The sequence below is a fragment of the Nelumbo nucifera genome, chromosome 5 (genome assembly GCF_055504915.1).
Source record: "Nelumbo nucifera cultivar China Antique chromosome 5, China Antique-T2T, whole genome shotgun sequence".
NCBI classification, from domain to species: Eukaryota; Viridiplantae; Streptophyta; class Magnoliopsida; order Proteales; family Nelumbonaceae; genus Nelumbo; species Nelumbo nucifera.
Window position 1 is genome coordinate 26,289,702 of NC_142653.1, and position 19,138 is coordinate 26,308,839.

General features: G+C 36.5%; 1 protein-coding gene across 1 annotated transcript; it reads right to left on the bottom strand.

Moving 5' to 3' along the window:
- Positions 1 to 1,641: 1,641 nt before the first annotated feature.
- Positions 1,642 to 16,924, bottom strand: LOC104607505 (NADH dehydrogenase [ubiquinone] 1 beta subcomplex subunit 9-like). The gene is made up of 5 exons (XM_010273160.2): positions 16,725 to 16,924; positions 16,460 to 16,501; positions 8,153 to 8,234; positions 3,834 to 3,889; positions 1,642 to 1,958 (listed from the first exon to the last, which is right to left on the bottom strand). The coding sequence occupies exons 1-5, from the start codon at positions 16,842 to 16,844 to the stop codon at positions 1,917 to 1,919; spliced, it is 342 nt and encodes a 113-aa protein (XP_010271462.1). The 5' UTR covers positions 16,845 to 16,924; the 3' UTR covers positions 1,642 to 1,916.
- Positions 16,925 to 19,138: the final 2,214 nt, after the last annotated feature.

Here is a 19,138-nt window from a genome sequence, read left to right on the forward strand (position 1 = left end):
GATAGAAAAGGCACTATCTGTTCTTCGCACGTTTGGTGGCCTTCTCTCGTGTGATAACTAACCCACACCACAAAAGAAGAGTGCTTGCATCTTTTGGGGTGAAAATGAGAGATCATGAAGGTTTGTTTATGGGAGTCAAGCATGGGCTGAGTTCTGCAGTTTCTCCACAGCGTGCTGAAATTTTAGCACTTGTTGTTTGGTAGAAAAACGTTTCCATTCAACCAACCCGAAACAACAGCATATAAAGAGAACAACGGACACAGAGAAACTACACGATCAATCAACTCGGAAACAGAACATAGCATACAGTCCCCTTCAACACCTGCATTCCTAATGTTTTGGATTGTAGGAATTTTAAACACTCCAAAACGACATTGGATTTATTGACATTTGCATCCCAATGGATTGGTTTCCATTTCACAGCTAGATGCCTAGATCTTATTGCATTGTTATCAATCTATTTGCTGGGTAAATCTCATTTTGCCCACTCCCTTTTGATCTGATTATCGATGCAAATGTGCCTGCTTTGTTTGAAAAACCTAGTGACAGGTGGGTTGCGGTTCGGTGAACTAGGAAAGGAGAGGAGGGTAAGTCTGATGAGAAGGAGAAGGGAGACAGGCCCATGATGGTTAAAAAAATATGAAAAGGTTAACACATGATGCTTATAGTGTCCATTGGTTATCACACAAGAGGAGACCACAAGCATGCAGGTGGTGGTCTACGGCATAGTCTATTGCTATTAGACTACAGCAGACCCCAACTCTACGGGAAAACCGACATGTTTCTTCTTATCGGTGTTTTTTAAGCCTGGCTTCCGCGTCCAACAGCAGAAGTAGGTCATCCATGCGGTATTCTAAAAAGAAGCCTACCTAAGTTCACAAGGGAGATTTGTTTTGTGAGGTTCGCTGAATTGACATTGAATTGGATGCTCAGAATTTATAAGATTTAGCTCATGTAGGATTTAGACGTACAAGCCTACAGCCTAAATTAAATTAATTAAAAGTTAATATACTTTTTAAAATAATTTGTTTCTTTTTTTCTTATTGAAATTCAAATGCTTTATTTCTTTCATAAGTTTGATCTACTTACTCTTGCATATAAAGGTTTTTGATTTGTTACTTGAGCCTGTTCACTTTTCTTAGCCAGGTACATACATTTACCCGTGTTCTTTTATCTCAGATAAATAAGACAATAACCGTTTAAGATAAAAATTCATTATTAAAAAAAGAGACAATCTTTGTCCCAACCAAATATTGACAATCCCATTGACCAACTTTCCCCCTCTCAAAATCCAAAAATGAACATATCCTTGATCACTTTGTTGAAACCCCAACCTAAATGTGGCAATGTGACCAAATTCATAACTACATGACATCAGAATCACCTACATTGAAGCTCTTCCATAATTAGGTATTTAAGCCATCTGTAAAAATTAGGGTCTTATCAGAGGTTGGCGCGTCAGCCAAAAGTCTGAAGCCAATTTCTATAAAATTTCCATGCAAAGAAATTGTTGATGACAGAACCAATTCTGAATATATATATATATATATATAGAGAGAGAGAGAGAGAGAGAGAGAGAGGACAATAGATAATGAACCAAGAAGGCAGTAAGGAGAAAGAACCAAGAGATAGATAACGACATTGTTTGGAAAACGGAATTGTTTTATAGACCTGGTTTCAGACAGATTACATGTTTCTCAAGGATCATGCACATGCATTTACACTGGAGAATTGTAACAGGTCATGCACGATTATGGCTCTCTTCTTTTAGCAGTTGATGCTAAAATAAATGGAGGAATACGGAATAAACTTAATCCATCTCAACAAAACATGAAGCCCTAAGATGGCACATGCAAATGAGAAAATCAAAGTCATCAAAGCTTGGATTCTAATTGCCATAGAATACCATGCCAGTTTCAGTCATTATCTTCACGACCATAATCATAGATTATCTCCATCTGCATCAAAAGCGAATTTTTGAATATGATTAAAAGCCAAACAGAAAACACAAATTTTGTATCAAATCTCAACTTCATTAGCTAATGGATTCAAATTGAATAACTTCATCCATATTAGATAACTTATAACTATAAAGAAATATCTTTCCCTTCTAAGCTCCCCTTAATGTTTTCAGAAAAAACAACAGAACACAATAGGCCAGGAAAAAACATAGATACACGATTATAAGAAGAATAATAGATGCTATCCTCTGAACTTTGCCTTCTATAATTTAAAGAAACCCAATGAAAGATTTCTAAGGACAAAACACAATAATGTGGAAATGCATGATCCTCTCATCCTCTGGCACATAAGCTCCCCTACAAAGATGGTTCAAAATATAACTTATTTAACCTACATTCTTCAATTTTTTCAGCACCTAAATGTTTTCAAATAAAAAAATCTTCTTATATCCAAGGTTCTAAATATCGACACAGGCCACTACGCCGGTAGGGCGTATTCATTCATTCATTCATTTATTCATTAGCTACTTGAAGGCAATTAAAGTAGGGTTATAAAATTCTTATATCCAAGGTTCACTTATGTAGGGTTATTCATTCACTCATTCTAATAAAATATCTTCTTAAAAGGCAATTAAAGTTATAAAATTATTATTTTTTATATGAGAATTAAGAATTAAAGACCCTAACATGGGCTTGTTTGGGCTTGCCTTGAGGGGTGTGGTACAAAGGCAGCTCATGGAATCAGAAATGCAATATGTTTTACATCACATTAGCTACTTGAAGTAATGCAATTGAGGAAAAAAAAGGAGATTATGGGTTTTACATGCTTGAAAATGCTATATATGTTTGATTTTAAATTTAAATTTTCATTTGAATATGTTTTACATATTATGTTTATGTATTTTAATTTTAGATAATAGGTTTTTTAAAACATTTGTTTTAAAATTTAAGTTTATATTTTTAATTAAAATTATGTTTAATATTTTTTTGGCATTTTTTGAATTTTCTGACATTTATATTTTTATCTTTTGTTTTTATTTTTTCGCCTTGCTTCAAAAAGGCATGCACCTCACCTTGCGCCTCAGGTGCAAATTGCCCCTTGCATCTTTAAAACACTGGGATGCCTAGAGTTGCTAATTGAGTTATGAGAGTCGTTGTTTTTTTATGTTTTCAAATATGGGAGACCCATCACTTCCATGCTTTTTAATAGATGGGTGGCGGCTCCATTCAAATTACTCCATGGAGTGAGTCCCAAATCAATTGGGTGCTCACACTCCCTAATTCTGCCATCATCTTCCAGCCAATATTGCTCCTTTGGCCAAAGTTGCTCCTCCCTATATCAGATAGTTAAGATCATCCAACTGGTCTAGCATTGCCAGATTGTGGACTCAATATCTTGAGGAGTGTCACATGTAAAGATAGGGAGGATGCCTCCTGGTAAAAAGTCTTCACTATTCCTCTAATAAAATAAGGATCAGAAGCTTAATAAAAGTCTTTGTTATTTATCAAAAAAAAGATCAGAAGACAAGAAAGAATCTTCTAAGTTAACAACCAGTAGAGTATACAAAAAAGGATGTGTTCATTCCTCGTCTATCCAGAAATGTAAACTAAATAAACAAATAAAATAATCATATTCAAGGACATTCATAATAAGACATTTAATGAACAAGTACTGATAACAATAGGATATATGTATTAACGAAAGACGGTATAAACTAATTCAGCAATGCTGTGACCAAGATTCCAAGCAACTAATCGGTTTAAGTAATAATAATAATAATAATAATAATCATGCAGAAAAACTGATAGAAATAGACAAAACAGAAGGCATAAATTTTCTTTTCTTTTGGGCTAAGAAGATAGCTAACTTACCCCAGGAGGTGGTGTTGGGTTTCGCGTAAACTTGGTACCACCGGGAGCCCATGGAACTGTTCAAAAGAAAATAGAAATGTCAAATTCCATAAAGGCTAAACTCTAGTCATGACAACAAAAATAATGGAGAAAATGCAACTTTAGATGAATTAACCATTAAATTATGAGGTTGACAAATACAAGTATTTGTGTATCAAGTACAATGTACAATAATGGACTGTTTAAGCTCACAACACAATGTTGCAACAACCCAAAAATTAAGTAAAACTAAATTAAAAATGTTGCTGAACAAACAACTATGGTGATAGAGGTTATAAAGCCTTGCAAAACGACATATATGAAGCATTCTTATTGAGTTCCATCTTGAAAAAGATGCTACATGTGTTTCTGGTGACTAAATGTTGTTTGAATAATAGGATAAATCTTAATTTGCAATCAACCAATGGCCTATTTCTGGATCATTGAAAGTTTTTTACTTTAGATGTTGTTATTAGTTTTAACTTTCAAGATTTACTTTGTTAGGTATTAGTTTTAGATGTGTTCTTTTAGAAAATCGTAGTCAACCTTGTAATGGGTCAATATATCTACCTTTTTCCAAGGATTTTAAAGGGGTTTAGGCAGTTTTAAAGCCTTTACATTTATATGCAAGACTTTAACAACAGTTGGGAGCTTTTAGGTTACAGAAATATGCATATGTAAGGTACATAAAATTGCTTTAAAAAAAGGATTAATATAAGCTGTTCAATCAGCATGTCATATCAAAAGTAGTGGATTTTATGGGTCAGTAAAATTCATAAGAGGAAGAGAACTCAATTCAACTTAACTCAGTCTTAATCCCAACTATTTGGTGTCAGGCTATCAGCTACACAAGTCCTGTCCTGCCATTGTGCTCTATCAAGAGAGAACAAAGAGGAGGAAAAAAATATCTGTAAAGAGAAACAGGGATACATTGCCTCAAAACAAGCTAACAAAGAAACAATACAAAATCATTGAGAATTTCCTGGCATGGTGGGCATTATACAATTAAGTTTCTCTGTCCCAACCCCAGCAAGCTTAAGCCATTAAGTCTGAAACATCACAATCTACCAACTTTTCACAGGTCTTTGTTGGAGTCCTGTTTCTTGTCTCCGCCTTCTAAGGGAGGTAAAAAATAATCTGGAGTATTTCAGAAGAGGTGGATTGGAGATGAAGAGATAACTCAATGTGACCTCTTCCATTACCTTGGCTTAACAATCCACAACCAGTGTTTTAAACCTGTCATTGACTCGGCCAGTTGAACCATTTGAAGTGTCACCCAGTCAAGATTCTAAGATTCCGGGTCCAGTTTGAGTAAAACCCGTTGACTTCGTCAAAAACCGTCTGACCCAGAAGGTTGGACCATTGACCCAGTCAACCTGGTGACCGGGTCACGGGTTGCATACTAACTATGCATGCGAACTTCAGGAGGCCATAACTTCGCATTCCAATGTCCGATTGAGGTGATTTTTTATTTTATTTTGAGTAACTTTTCGAGATCTATGCGTTCCAAGGTGACATAGGTGCCTTTCCCTGCTATTTTTGCGGGGAAAAAAACTTTTTTGGCCTCAAATCTCAATTTTTAATATTTTAATAAATAAAAAATTAAAACCAAATTAAAAAACATAAATTAAATATAAAATAATATATATCATATCTAAAAGATAATTATACATTATTTATTGATAAATATGTATCTATACACACACACACACACACACACACACACACACATATATATATATATATGTATGTATTTACTTAAAATATATAGACACTGACATGGCATGGTTTGAACTATTTGACCCAACCAGTTGAACCCATGACCCGAAGGCAAAAACAGTTTGGCCGTCGGGTCGGTTTTTAAAACACTATCCACAACAAAGGAGAGATTGAGGAGAATGTTGTTCATGGAATTAGAGCAGGATGGGCAAAATGGAGGGTGCATTCAGATCTTATGTGATAAGAAAATACTACCTTGGCTAAAAGGTAGGCAGTTAAGAAACAACATGCCCAAAAATGAGTATGGTAAAAGTAGAAAGTACATGCTCAAGTTACTTTTATTGCCCCTTGGAAATCTATACATGCCATTCTGGGAATCTAGTAAAGTTTTGGGAACATATCTGGGTGGGGAGTTCACCATTAAAAGACCAATTACACTCTTTGTTCTCCATTTCCAACTACAAAAATGAGCCTTTATCCACTTTTTACCTTCTTCCAATTTGGGTCCTGAGGTTGAATGGGATTTGGGCTTCAAGAATGGAATCAAAGAATCAGATTTGGACAATGTTTTGGCATTGCTTCAAATTCTACAAAGGTTAATTGGATGCAAGTTCGAATATCCAAATAAGAAGATTTGGAGTCAAATCAGCTTTTGGATTTTTGAAGTCCATTAACAGCCCTAGCATGCAGGGCCCAAGCTAAACGCCTAAGCTCAACTTGGAAGCTATATACATATATATTTAGATAACAAATTTTATACTAATATATAGAAAGAATTTTTTCCATATTTTTATAATAAACTAAAATTAATTTATAAAAAATCATAGTTTTATAATTAACACGAGCAAGTGTGTCCCCATCCCAAGCATAGACAAATATTATTACGCTTGGGGTGTGGGCCGGGCTGGGCAATTGTTAATACACTATCAAAATCTGGCCCGAGATCTTTTATGTTTTTTGGTTCATTAGGCTACACAATGGAGGTAGCCCATCCCCCATAGCTTATTTGGATTCAATATTAATAGTTTCTTTATAAAAATAGTTAAAAACCCAAAAAAAAAATGCATGCAAAGGTTGTTCTCAGTTTGGTTCAATCTAATTATGAATGTCAAATTGCTCTTAGGGGTGCAACTTAGGGGGTTGGGTCAGGTTGAGGATCAACCAAAGTCTTAAACCTCAAGCTCGGGCTTAGATTATTTAATTATGTAATCTATAGACTAATTTAATTATGACTACACCCTAACTTTAGATATTTACTAATAATTATCAAAAAAATTATAAATTTACTAATATTTAAGTAACATTTACAAAAAACTATAACATTTCATCATTAATAAAGTAAAATAAATAAAATAGAACACAAGCAGTAATATGAAAAAGAAATAATTATTTTATTAAGTAATTGGCAGTAATTTATTGTTTTTGTTAAAAATTATTAATATAATTAGTCCAAATTACTAAATTATTTTTGTAACAAATTACTAAAATAAAGATTGATTATTTTAAACAACATTGCATTCCTTCCTATTAAATAGTTATCAGTTTCCTTGACAAATCCCATGCATCGCATGGGTCCCCAGTAGGTGATAAAATAAGAGAAAGTAGACTGAGATGGTTTGGTCATGTGCAGAAAAGACCATCTACAGTACTCATTAGAAGAAGTGATCTGTTACAAGCTGAAGGGGCTAGAAAAGCTAGGGGCAAACTGAAAAGGATTTGGATGGAAGTAGTAAGAATTTACTTAAGCACTCATAATTTAACAAAGGATGTGGTACTGAGAAGAACAGAATGGCAAAACATGATTCATGTAGCCAATTCTATATGGTTGGGACCAGGCTTAAATGATGATGACGAGTATTCCAGAAGAGCGAAATTTTAGGATTTTTTTTCTAATAAAACTGTTACAGATAAAGTACATAACAAAACAGAGGGTCCAAAACCCATCAGCATTGATTTACCAGAGAAATTCCAATCTGATATTGGGCTCAGAATAATTAAAAAGTCATCTATATGTTTTTTTAAAGGTAAGGTATACTTGAATTAATTAGTAAAACAAAATATAACAATGAAGTGTGTGTGTGTGTGTGTGTGTGTGTACTTTTCATCATCTTAGCATTATGACCACCACTGCAATAAACTCTGTCAGTGCCAGTGGTGCTTCTCATATATGTTTCATATTTTGAGGCATGACCCATAGACTGAGCATTAAGGTGTCTTCCACAGTGTCTGAAGATTTAGAACATGGGAGACCTTTCAAGTTCCTTAGGAAATGTCCAAATAGTTCTCAGTCGTGTCTGAAGATTAATTAGTCCATGTCAATTTAAGAAGAGTAAACATGCAGGGATATAAACTACTAGAATTTCAATGCAAATATCTAAGAACAAGCATATTATCTGCATATTAAATATAAAAGCTAATTTGCACTAATTACAGAAAAAGGAATAGAGCCACCATCAAAAATATATTTTACATCTGAGAATTAAACAAACTGCAAGCAGCATAAGGATATGAAAAATGATGAGTTTGACTATGTCAATTGGAGACCAGTATGAGATCAAGTGGTTTTCTGCCATTAACCATACCAATGTAAGGATCAGGGTGTTGCCACTTGTTATAGGTTGCTTCAGCATCAGCAATCATTCTATCAATGGTGTCAAGATCCTCCTATGAATTTACCAAAAGAAATCATCCCAGAAAAAATCAGAGCCAGGCAAATATTGTTTGATTTACTTCACTAAAATGGTTAGCTTTATCTGAAATTAGATAAGTAATTGATTGGCAAATGTATTGAAACATCATTTACCCAACTTCTAAGTTCTAACAGAGCATTCCATGTAAATGTAAAGAAAAAAATTGTTCACTCAGAACAAATCCTGACACTAACATTGCTCAAATACTGTAAAAGCAACAAAACAATAGTAGAAAGTATTTCGCCCTGTCTGCTCAGATGACCATACTAGTGCCTTTTATACAAGTAGAAACATATCGGAATGCAATCCTGAATTATTCACTTTGACAGAAACTTACACTTTGTGTTTGGGCAAGAACATGCATATATAACAACATTGAGTTATTGTTGGAGCCTATGATGCATGAACAGGCATTTCCTGCTCAAGATCTAAATTATGCACAGACAAGACAAGAAATTACATGTCTCCAAGTGCATGTCATGGCAAATCACCTCACAGCTAGATGCTCCGATAACCCAAACCTTTGAAGAGTTGACACACATCCAATTAGTTGGACAACCGACATAAATTATTAACTGATATTGTTAGACACACACAAGCAAACGTGCCTTTAAATGTTTTAAAAATCATAATCGTATTGTAAGTCATAAGGAAACTTGAATCAAATCAAATTGCGAAACATATTGCAAATCATAAAATTATTTTTATTTCTTACAAAAAAAGGCCATTACCCAACTTACAGAGAGTTCCCTTTTCTACAATTGCATCTTATTTCACAATCCAAATGCATAAAACAGCCACTAGAGTCTGCTGGAAGTATATATGGTCTAACAAGACATCCTTTTTTGGTAACGGAAAGAAATTACACAGATTTTGGGACAGATCTGCCCCAAGAGTTAGATAAAGCAATAACATGAAAATGAAATTCCAAAATAAAAGAAATCCCAGAATGCTTCTCAAATGGCCCACATTAGTTAAGTAATCAGCAAGTCGATTGGCTTCCCTATAAGCATAAGAATATGTGATCTCCAGTTCAGAGTCATTTGAGATTTCCCAGCAACCCTCAATGGTGTCCTTATGTTCCATGGGGTCTTCGATTTCCTGTTCAGAGACAATAACCAGCTTCGGATCTCCTTCCAAGTCTGATCTTAGAGCATAAATAAAACCTATATTTCTGTCCATGAATGAAGTCTCAAGACCCAGATAGCAGGGACTAACATTGGGTAAAGGCCTTTTTAGTTTAGCGAGGTCTCAAGACAAATTTGTAACTAACATACTGTTGGAAACGATTACATGAAACAGATCACGATGTGGTGCCCTGTGAAACTGAGCTCCAAGTGGATCTCTTGGGCTGCATTTAACTAGCGAAGATCCCCCAACCCCCGGCAAGTGGAACAAAGGGTTTGCTCACTGGATCTTATATGTATCTTTCCAGATTTACCCCTACCCATGCCACTTATTAGAGGGGAGGAGAGTTGACTTCCTTGAAAATGGATAATTATCATCTAAGCCTTGTCCCAATTATATGGAGGTCAGCTACATGAATCCTATTTTGCCATTCCATTCTGTTCAGTGCCATATCCATTCTTAGATTATAGGCACTTAAATCATTTCTTAGCACTTCCAATCAAGTCCTTTTCTGTCTTCCCTTAGCTCTTCTAACCCCTTCAACTTGTAACAAATCACTTTTTCTAACAGGTGCTGTAGAAGGTCTTCTATGCACATGACCAAACCATCTGTCTACCCTTCTCTCATTTTATCACCTATTGGAGCTCCCAGGTTCCTTCATACGACTTCATTTCTAACCATCTAAGCATTTGCAATTCGGAAATGGATATGATCTTTAAATACACCACCCAAAGGTTGCTTTTTTTATCTGGTAAAGTATTGTATTAAAGGGAAAAAAGCAGCTGTGCACAACAAGAGGCTGCACATTGGAGAATTTACAAAAAGTATAGTTGCATTCAGACAAGTAATTATAAAACAGAAAATCTGAATAAAAAAGGAATTGTAAATTATTCCTCTGAACAAGCAATGTGAGGCCAGCCATGACAATAACATTCCTTTAATCTTCATAGCTACCATTGTCTCCTTGCTTGCTTTGTTGTCAAAAAATGCAAGCATTCCTTTCCCCTAGATGGACCAGAATACTACCACAGGTATCATTCCACATACTACCTTACTACCTTTGCTCAAGCCTCTAATCTGTCAGGCTTCCAAAAATTGTTGTACTGTTTCTGGAAAGCATATTTGTACTCCAAATATTCCCAGAACCCTCATCCAAAATTTGGAGGTGAAGCTACAGTGGAGAAAAAGATGATTATCTGATTCCTTACACTGTCACAGAAGATGCAATTCAAGTTGTCTAGTGCCATCCCTGCTTTCATCAAATTTTCTGATGCTAGACATCTGTCACAGAAGAAGCTACAGTGGAGAAAAGTTTGTGTTTTTTCACAACTTCATGTAAACAGTCTATCTTGACAAGATCCTTGCCATTGATCATTTAACCCTTAGAGGAAGAGATATGAACAGTATTGAGCTTGTCTTAAGCTGACTGTCCCAAGCCCAAATAGAAGACAGTTATGTTAGGCTAGCAGCTGGCATTAATTTTTTTGCCAAACTCTTACAACATGGATCCGGAATGTCATTTCATGCTCAACTGAACAGAGTAAAATGGTAGAACAGGTTTCATGTAGCCGACTCCATATAGTTGGGAGAAGGTTTGGTTGAGTTGAGAACGAAGAGATATGAACAACTTATGATTCTCTGTCAGTATGAGAAGGAATACATGACACACCAACTCATCCATTGTGTTTATTTTCACATCTTTTATTTTTATGGCTGTTTTGAAGATAATGGCCAATGGATCATTCTGAGATCTAGTTTCACTTATTGATGCTAGGCCTATTAAAGGCTTTAGAACAGAGGAGGGGCATAAATCCTTTGGAACCTAGATCCCTTTTGTGAATTGTTGAAAAAAGCAACAAGCATATCTTTGACAACATTCCAATGACCCCCTGTAACTCGCACAGTGGAGTTTTTTTTAGCAATAATTGTGAACTTGAATATACTTATTTTTGTAACTAGCATGACATTATGTTCCCATCTCCTGATGATGTTCAGATAGACAATCTTTTACATGATATAGTGAGTTAGTGATCATATCTTTAAATTTTGTATATGGGAGTCAGCCATTATGCCTGAAAGAATAAACGTATGTCAGGAATATCTTAATACAATCTTCAAAATCACTTAATTTGACAAATGGATTTTATGAGATCTCAACATTAGCATATAGTTATCATAGACATATACAACACCTACAGTATCCCAGACATTTTATAAAAATAATAAGTCAGTAATCATCAAATAATAATAATAATAATAACAAGTCAGTTGAAATTGTCTTAGAATACATTCTACAATTTTGAAAATTGTAGTCATTTTGCAATTCTTTCTTCTGTGGAAAATCAAGACCATAATTTTGAAGTCTAGTAGTGTGCATTAAGCACCTCAGGAAGAAAGTGATTTTAGCCAAAGAAGTAGGAGATACAAAGTCAAGTGAGGAAGCAGCAATATACATAGAGGCAAACAGGACTAGTTGCAAAGAAACAAGAAAGCAGTGTTTCCAAGTCAACTAGGCAACATAGATATGACATTTCATTCATATTTTGAAATCAACATTTATAATCAAAAGGCCCCATAAGAGTGTAATGGAATCTATACAAAGATGGTGGTTTCACTCTCGCTAGTGTATGTTCAACTTAGAATTTCACCATTTATCCAAGTTCTGACACTTATTTCGTATCAGCTGCACCTGGATTTACATCCATTCCGTTGGAAACTGTAATTTCATTTGGAGCGTGATACCAAAGTGAAACTTAACTAACAGTCTTTATTACAGTCTGCACTGTAACAGTCTAGGCTTGAGTTTGTTAATCAGTTATCAGGGTCAATGGAACACTTGTCCATTTATTCACCACATGGCCTATTTCTTGTGATTTTCTACATGCTTCTTTCTTGATTCTTGAACCTTCATTTGTATCTATTTAAACTAGTGAAATGAAATTCTCAGGACACATTCTGCATTTTAGATGGTATCAGAGCCGCGGTGCTCTGTTTTTGCGATCCTCATTCAACTCGTCTGAAATTTCCTTCTTCTATTCACTTCTTCAATGGCATCCAACACCGCCACCGGAGGAATGATCACCACATTTCCAGATCCGGCATTTGCATATTACCTTCATCCTTCAAACAACCCGGGAGTTGTTCAGGTCTCTTGTCCCCTGACCAGAGACAATTATGCAACATAGAGACGAGCAATGTTGAATGCTCTCAACACCCAACACAAGTTTGGATTTGTTGATGGTTCAATTCCAAAACCTAAACCAACAAATCATATTGAATTTCTTGCCTGGTCGAAATCCAATTCCATGGTGATCTCTTGGATCTTCAATGCAATGGCCAAAGATCTGCATGAGAGCATTGCTTATGCAGAGATGGCCAGAGACATTTGGAAGGATTTGGAGGATCGATATTCACAAGGAAATGCTCCATGAGTCTTTGAACTAGAGCGAGACCTGTCTCTACTTCATCAAGAAAATTTACCAATTGTTGTGTATTACACACGAAACTCAAAAGCCTGTGGAAGGCAATCTCTACATACTCATCTACTCCAAATGGTTCTTGTGATGGTGCCACCAAAGATATCCTGGCTGAAAGAGAAAAGGAACAAGTATACCAAATTACCAATTCCTCCAAGGACTCTGTGACCGATTTAACACCATCAAATCAAGTATTCTCACCATGGAACCACTACCAAATGTCAATAAAGTATATACTCTTATATCATAGGAAGAAAATTACCTCTCTTTAAGTGGTAGCAGACAACCAACTATAGAGAGTGCAGCCTTCTATGTGAGTGGATCTGGATCCAAGAATCCACAATAGCAAAAAGACCAGCCTCACCCTCGATGTGATCATTGTAAAAAGATCGAGCACACAAAAGCAAAATGCCATGAACTTGTTGGCTATCCACCAGACTGGAAGATTAAGAACAAAACCGGCAACAAAAACGCTTCCAAGAAACAGTTGTCTACCTCCAATCAGGCAACAACAAGTACTCCATTGGAGTCTCCAATCCCTAGTTTTTTTTTTCTTTTGAAGGGCTACACAACGGGGGGTAGCCCATCCCCCAACCCAGGTGCAGGCGGGATTCAATCCCAAGTCTCCAGTCTCTGGTTTAATATCGCCAACCAGTTAACTTTCTTAATGGTGAAAATCAGCCCACCACCATGACATCTACACTTTGCAGGTAAGATTTCTAGTTCAATAGCTCTCATTAATTCAAGATCTTGGCTCATTGACACCATCGTTTCAGCTAATCATCACAATCCGGCTCCATTGCCTTATGGTGCTCTTTTACTTGTTGTCTCTAAACTCCAAGTGCCCTTAAATTTTCATCTGACCTTAAGAGGTGTGTTACACATACCAGATTTCAAGTGTAAATTAATCTCGGTCAGTAAACTTACATCACAGTTAAACTATGTCATTGTTTTCTTTCCCACCTTTTGCGTTTTACAGGACCTAGCAACCAAGAAACTAATTGGGGTGGGTACTATGCATGATGGCCTCTATTACTTTCATACTGCACCCCCAATTACTCTAACAATTGTGGCTTTCCATTCTTCCACTACTATGAATTCTCTATTACTTTCATACTGCACCCCCAATTACTCTAACAAATGTGGCTTTCCATTTAAGATTGGGACACGCTTCCTATTCACGGCTGTTAAAGATACCTAGTTTGAGAATTGTACCACTATTTAATAAATGTTGTGATACTTGCTTTAGAGCCAAACAAACAACACTCAGTTTTCCTATTAGTAGCAGTAGCACCTCTTCCTTGTTTGAAATAATCCATTGTGATATTTGGGGTGGTTATCATACCCCCTATCTTAGTGGTGCTCATTACTTCCTCACTATAGTCGATGGTTTTTCTCGAGCCACCTTGGTGTACTTGCTTAAATCTTACTTTGTCATGTTTTCAGCTCTTGTGCAAAACCAAATTCACACTACCATTAAATGTGTATGTTTAGATAACGGTTCAGAATTCTTATCTGGACCGATGATTTCTTACTTACATGAACATGGAATGGATCATCAAAGATCTTGCGTTGAAACCCCACAGCAGAATTGGGTCATTGAGAAAACACAGGCACTTATTGGAGATAGCAAGGGCTCTCAGATTTCAAGCCCATTTTCCAATTACATTTTCGGAAGAATGTATACTCACTACAGCCCACATCATTAACTATTTGCCCACACCTATGCTCTTGGGCAAAACACCCTATGAAATACTCTTCCAACAGCCACCCAACTATGATCATTTGAAGGTTTTCAGGTTCCTATGTTATGCTCAGACTCTTTGTCGAGGACGGGACAAATTTAACTCAAGATCTATTAAATGCATGTTCATTGGATATCCACATGATCAAAAAGGCTACAGACTCTACAATCTTGAGACACATCAACTCTTTGTGTCATGTGATGTTGTATTTTTTGAAGATCAGTTTCCCTACAATACAAAATCAATGTAAGATGAAAATGGACCGGACTTGGGCCTAGTCATACCGTTGCCTATTACAAATACAATGAGACTACCAGTTACTCTCAAGCCCAAAAGCATTCTTGTTGGAGACAAGCCATGAAAGCTGAACCCAATGCCCTTCAAGCTACCAACACTTGGAACCTTACAACATTACCCCCCAATAAGTAGGCTATTGGGTGCAAATGGATTTACAAAACTAAATTGAAACCCAATGGTTCAATTGTGCAATTCAAAGCCTGTCTAGTGGCCAAAGGGTACACTCAAGCTAAGGGAATTGACTACAATGAAACCTATGCTCCAATTGCGTAGCTAGTAACAATCCGTTGTTTACTTGCCTTAGTTGTGATTCGTAAATGGGAAGCCCATCAAATGAACGTGAACAATGCCTTTTTATATGATGAACTTCATAAAGAGATTTACATGTTACCACCTCTGGGCTTTCTCACTTCTACTGACCCTCGTGTATGTCACCTCCATAAGTCCATCTATGGTCTCAAACAAGCCTCCCAAAATTGGTTCTATACTTTAGCCCGGGCCCTCAAACAATAATGATTCACCTAGTCCACAGCTGATACCACTCTCTTTACATCCTTCAATCACAACTCATCTCTTGCCATTTTGGTCTATATTGATGACTTATTGTGGGTAATGATCCTACTCAAATTGCAGCCCTCAAACAATATCTTCAAAACTGATTCCCAATTAAAGATCTTGGCCCACTAAAATATTTTTTGGGCATTGATGTCTCAAGAACAAATGATGGATTCTTCTTGCGCCAGAAGAAATATACACTTGATATACTCAAAGGTGCTGGTATGTTAGCCTGCAAGCAGTGCCCCTTTCCAATGGAGCAACAACATCGTCTTGAGCCAGATGTCTTCATCGTCTATTCGGAGATTTAGGCCTACAACATTCTCAACCCATGGAATTCTACTGTGATAATAAAAAAGCACTCCATATGGCCACAAATCCAGTATTCCATGAGCGTACTAAGCACATTGAAATCGATTGCCACTTCATCAGACACCATCTCCAATCGGGACTCATTGTTACTTCCCACCTCCCTACAAAGAATCAACCAGCCGGCATATTTACTAAGGCCCTTGGCAAAGATCAATTCATTGCAGTACGATCCAGGTTGGGGCAATATTTGTAAGTCTGTACTGTAACAGTCTAGGCTTGAGTTTGTTAATCAGTTATCAAGGTCGGTGGAACACTTGTCCATGTATTCACCACGTGGCCTATTTCTTGTGATTTTCCACGTGCTTCTTTCTTGCTTTTTCTTGATTCTCGAACCTTCGTCTGCATCTATTTAAACTAATGAAGTGAAATGCTCAGGACACATTCTGCATTTTAGAGTCTTTGACAAAACACTAGCCTCCTAGGTACCAAGTCTACTCGTCGTAACCAAAAAAAAAAAGTCTTTGGCTAAACACTGATTTAGCACAGCATGAGTAAATCCCAGATCGGCACAAAGAACACAAATATGCATTATTATTTGTGCGCCGAGTACAAAACTGATGAAACACAAATAAGAAAGAGAACTTAAAAGTATAAAAGCTTGATTCCCGGGATTCAAGAGAACAAACCACGTGTTTGTTGGCCTCGAACTTTTCTCTGAGGTCGGATGCCTGAAATTGAAAATTGCAGAAAGAATTCAAATAATCTGTGCGAAATTTGAACGAAATCCAAAATGCATAACGCAGATAAACAAACTCTGAAAGTAAGAGAGAGAGAGAGAGAGATGGATCTCTTGTGGGAGAACGTGATGAAGATCGCAGTGTAGGTAAAGAGATGGAGCAAAGGTGTGGTAATAATCATCATGGATGGCGAGAGGGGAAGAAATGCTCTTACATCTTGATAGAAGAGATGGCGATGGACAGCCCAGTTGAGAGTGTCTTTGAGAGCCCTTCTGTAGAGGATCCTCACCCGCTCCTTCTGAGCAGCCCTCCTCGCTAGGTATGAAGCACTCATGCCTGCCCCCTTCTCTCTCTCTCTCTCTGCTACGAGTTAGGAACTCGTAACATAAGGGATCTGCAACGTTCATTAGGTGGACACCTCATTCACATCACCTTCCCATATACAGTTTGAAACCCTTTGATGGGAGTTGGGATTTCCTGCCAACGAAACACATTCTAACACCCTACCAACTATATCTGACACCGCACATCTCCAATATCAGATGGGTACAAGTTCTTTAACTTTCCCTCAACATTCTGTCAAACCAAACATGGCCCATGGACCTTGCCCTTTTTTGTGGCTACTAAAGATTATGTTTTTTTTCAATTGGGCAATGTCGAACCCATTCCAACCTTGACATTACTTTTGGGTTTTATTGTTAGATAAATTTCTATTAATGTTTGTTAATCTTTATTCTAAGTTATATTTAAATATTTTTTTTTTGTTTTTTAGCCTATTTATAAGCCCCAACCCGACGCAATCTAATTGTAGCAAAACAAAAGAGATCAAAAGAAAGAAAATTTAATGAAAAATGAATTGATAGAAGGACAACATCTCAATTAACAACGCCACCCCTCCTAGAAGATATAATAATATCCAATACAAAACTAAATACTAAGACACTTAGCAGACCCTAATACAAAAAAGGCCGTTAGCCAAATATTTAAGAGGGGCATTTAGATGTTTGTTTTCCAGAAACCTGCAGGCTTGTGTTCCAGCTTTTCGCACCCATATTGACCCACCAAGGTCCAAGGCCAACGGTTCTATGTGTCTCCTCTTTAAAAGAATGTTCACCTTATTGTTCACTCCTCTTTAAAACTTAAAAGTTGTATATATGTGTGGACATTTAGAATACAGAACATCTCTCTCATTGGACATTTATAAAATTATGTGGATTAAAAATATATGAAATAAAATATGGAGAAAAAAAGGCAGACATCCCCTTGTTTTAGTATACATAAAGAATAGATTAGATTAGACTAGAATATATATATATATATATATAGATAGATAGATAGATAGATAGATAGATAGATAGATAGATGAGAAAGTAGAGAAAATGATAAATAGGAATTAGAGATAATTTAGGATAAATAATATATTTTTTTGGAAATACGGATTTTAAAAACAAGGGGAAATTCCCAATCAATACCATGTACTTTGGCTCGGGTGACAATTTGGTCCCCAAACTTTAAAAAGCGACAATCCAATAACCAAACTTTCATACGTGACAATCCAGTACTTATCGTTAATTAGTCGCTAAGTGGCATGTAAAAAGACACAAATGCTCTTCAAGTATCATCTAATTTTCTTTATCAACCATCTACCAAAATCAAAGTCAACCCTTTGAAGATCATATTCACACTATCATAGAGAACCTTGGGAAGGCTTCACAACCAATTTACCTTCTTGACTCGACACCCCAGCAACGGCGGCAGTAGCTACTCGTCTGAGATTGACACTTGTGGCTGTCATTGTCTGATATTGGGGCACTACATTTAGCTGCTCTGTTATATAATAGTACACTTGCCTCCCTACGCCATCTTAGGCGATTTGTGTATAACCTACATGAACACTCCCACAAAGTCCACTTCGTCTGCAAACAAGAAGGGACCTTGCTCTTCCACCCACCACCAACCCTATTCTCTTCCTCCATGAACACTCCCGCGAAGTCCACTCTGCCGACTCTTTCTTGACCTCATCCTGGGACGACATCGTCAAGCTCTAGACCATTGACCGCCCCGCCAGTGTTCACACCTTCAAAGAACACGCCTACTATTCTTTATATACAAGTAGGCTCAGGTCGGGCTTTTCCTCTTTATAAACAGAAAGTGACCAGGCATAAGCCTAAGCCCAATCTAGACAAATATTATATATTGTATTAATTATACATTATTAATAATATATTATATATTTTATAATATTCTATATTATAATATATAATACATTTTTTCATTACTATTTTTTTATTATATAATATATATAGTTTATGTATTATTAATATACATATTATATTTTTTACTATATATCATATTACCGGGTTGGGCTTGGGTCGGGCTTATTTAGGAAAGCCCGAGCCCAACCCATAAAATAGTTAGACCTGATGTTTAAAGCCTAAGCCTAAGCCTGTGGGCTTAAAATGTTGACCAAACCCAATTTAGAATGGGTTGAGCCAGGCCAACCCGTTGGGTTATCCAGCCCATGAAATCTAGTTTTGGGTGACCAACTCCCCAACCCAACCAACTTGGTTTAGTTGGCCAAACAACCTTCAACCGAACTGAAATGGCCCACAAGCACTCCTAATTTTA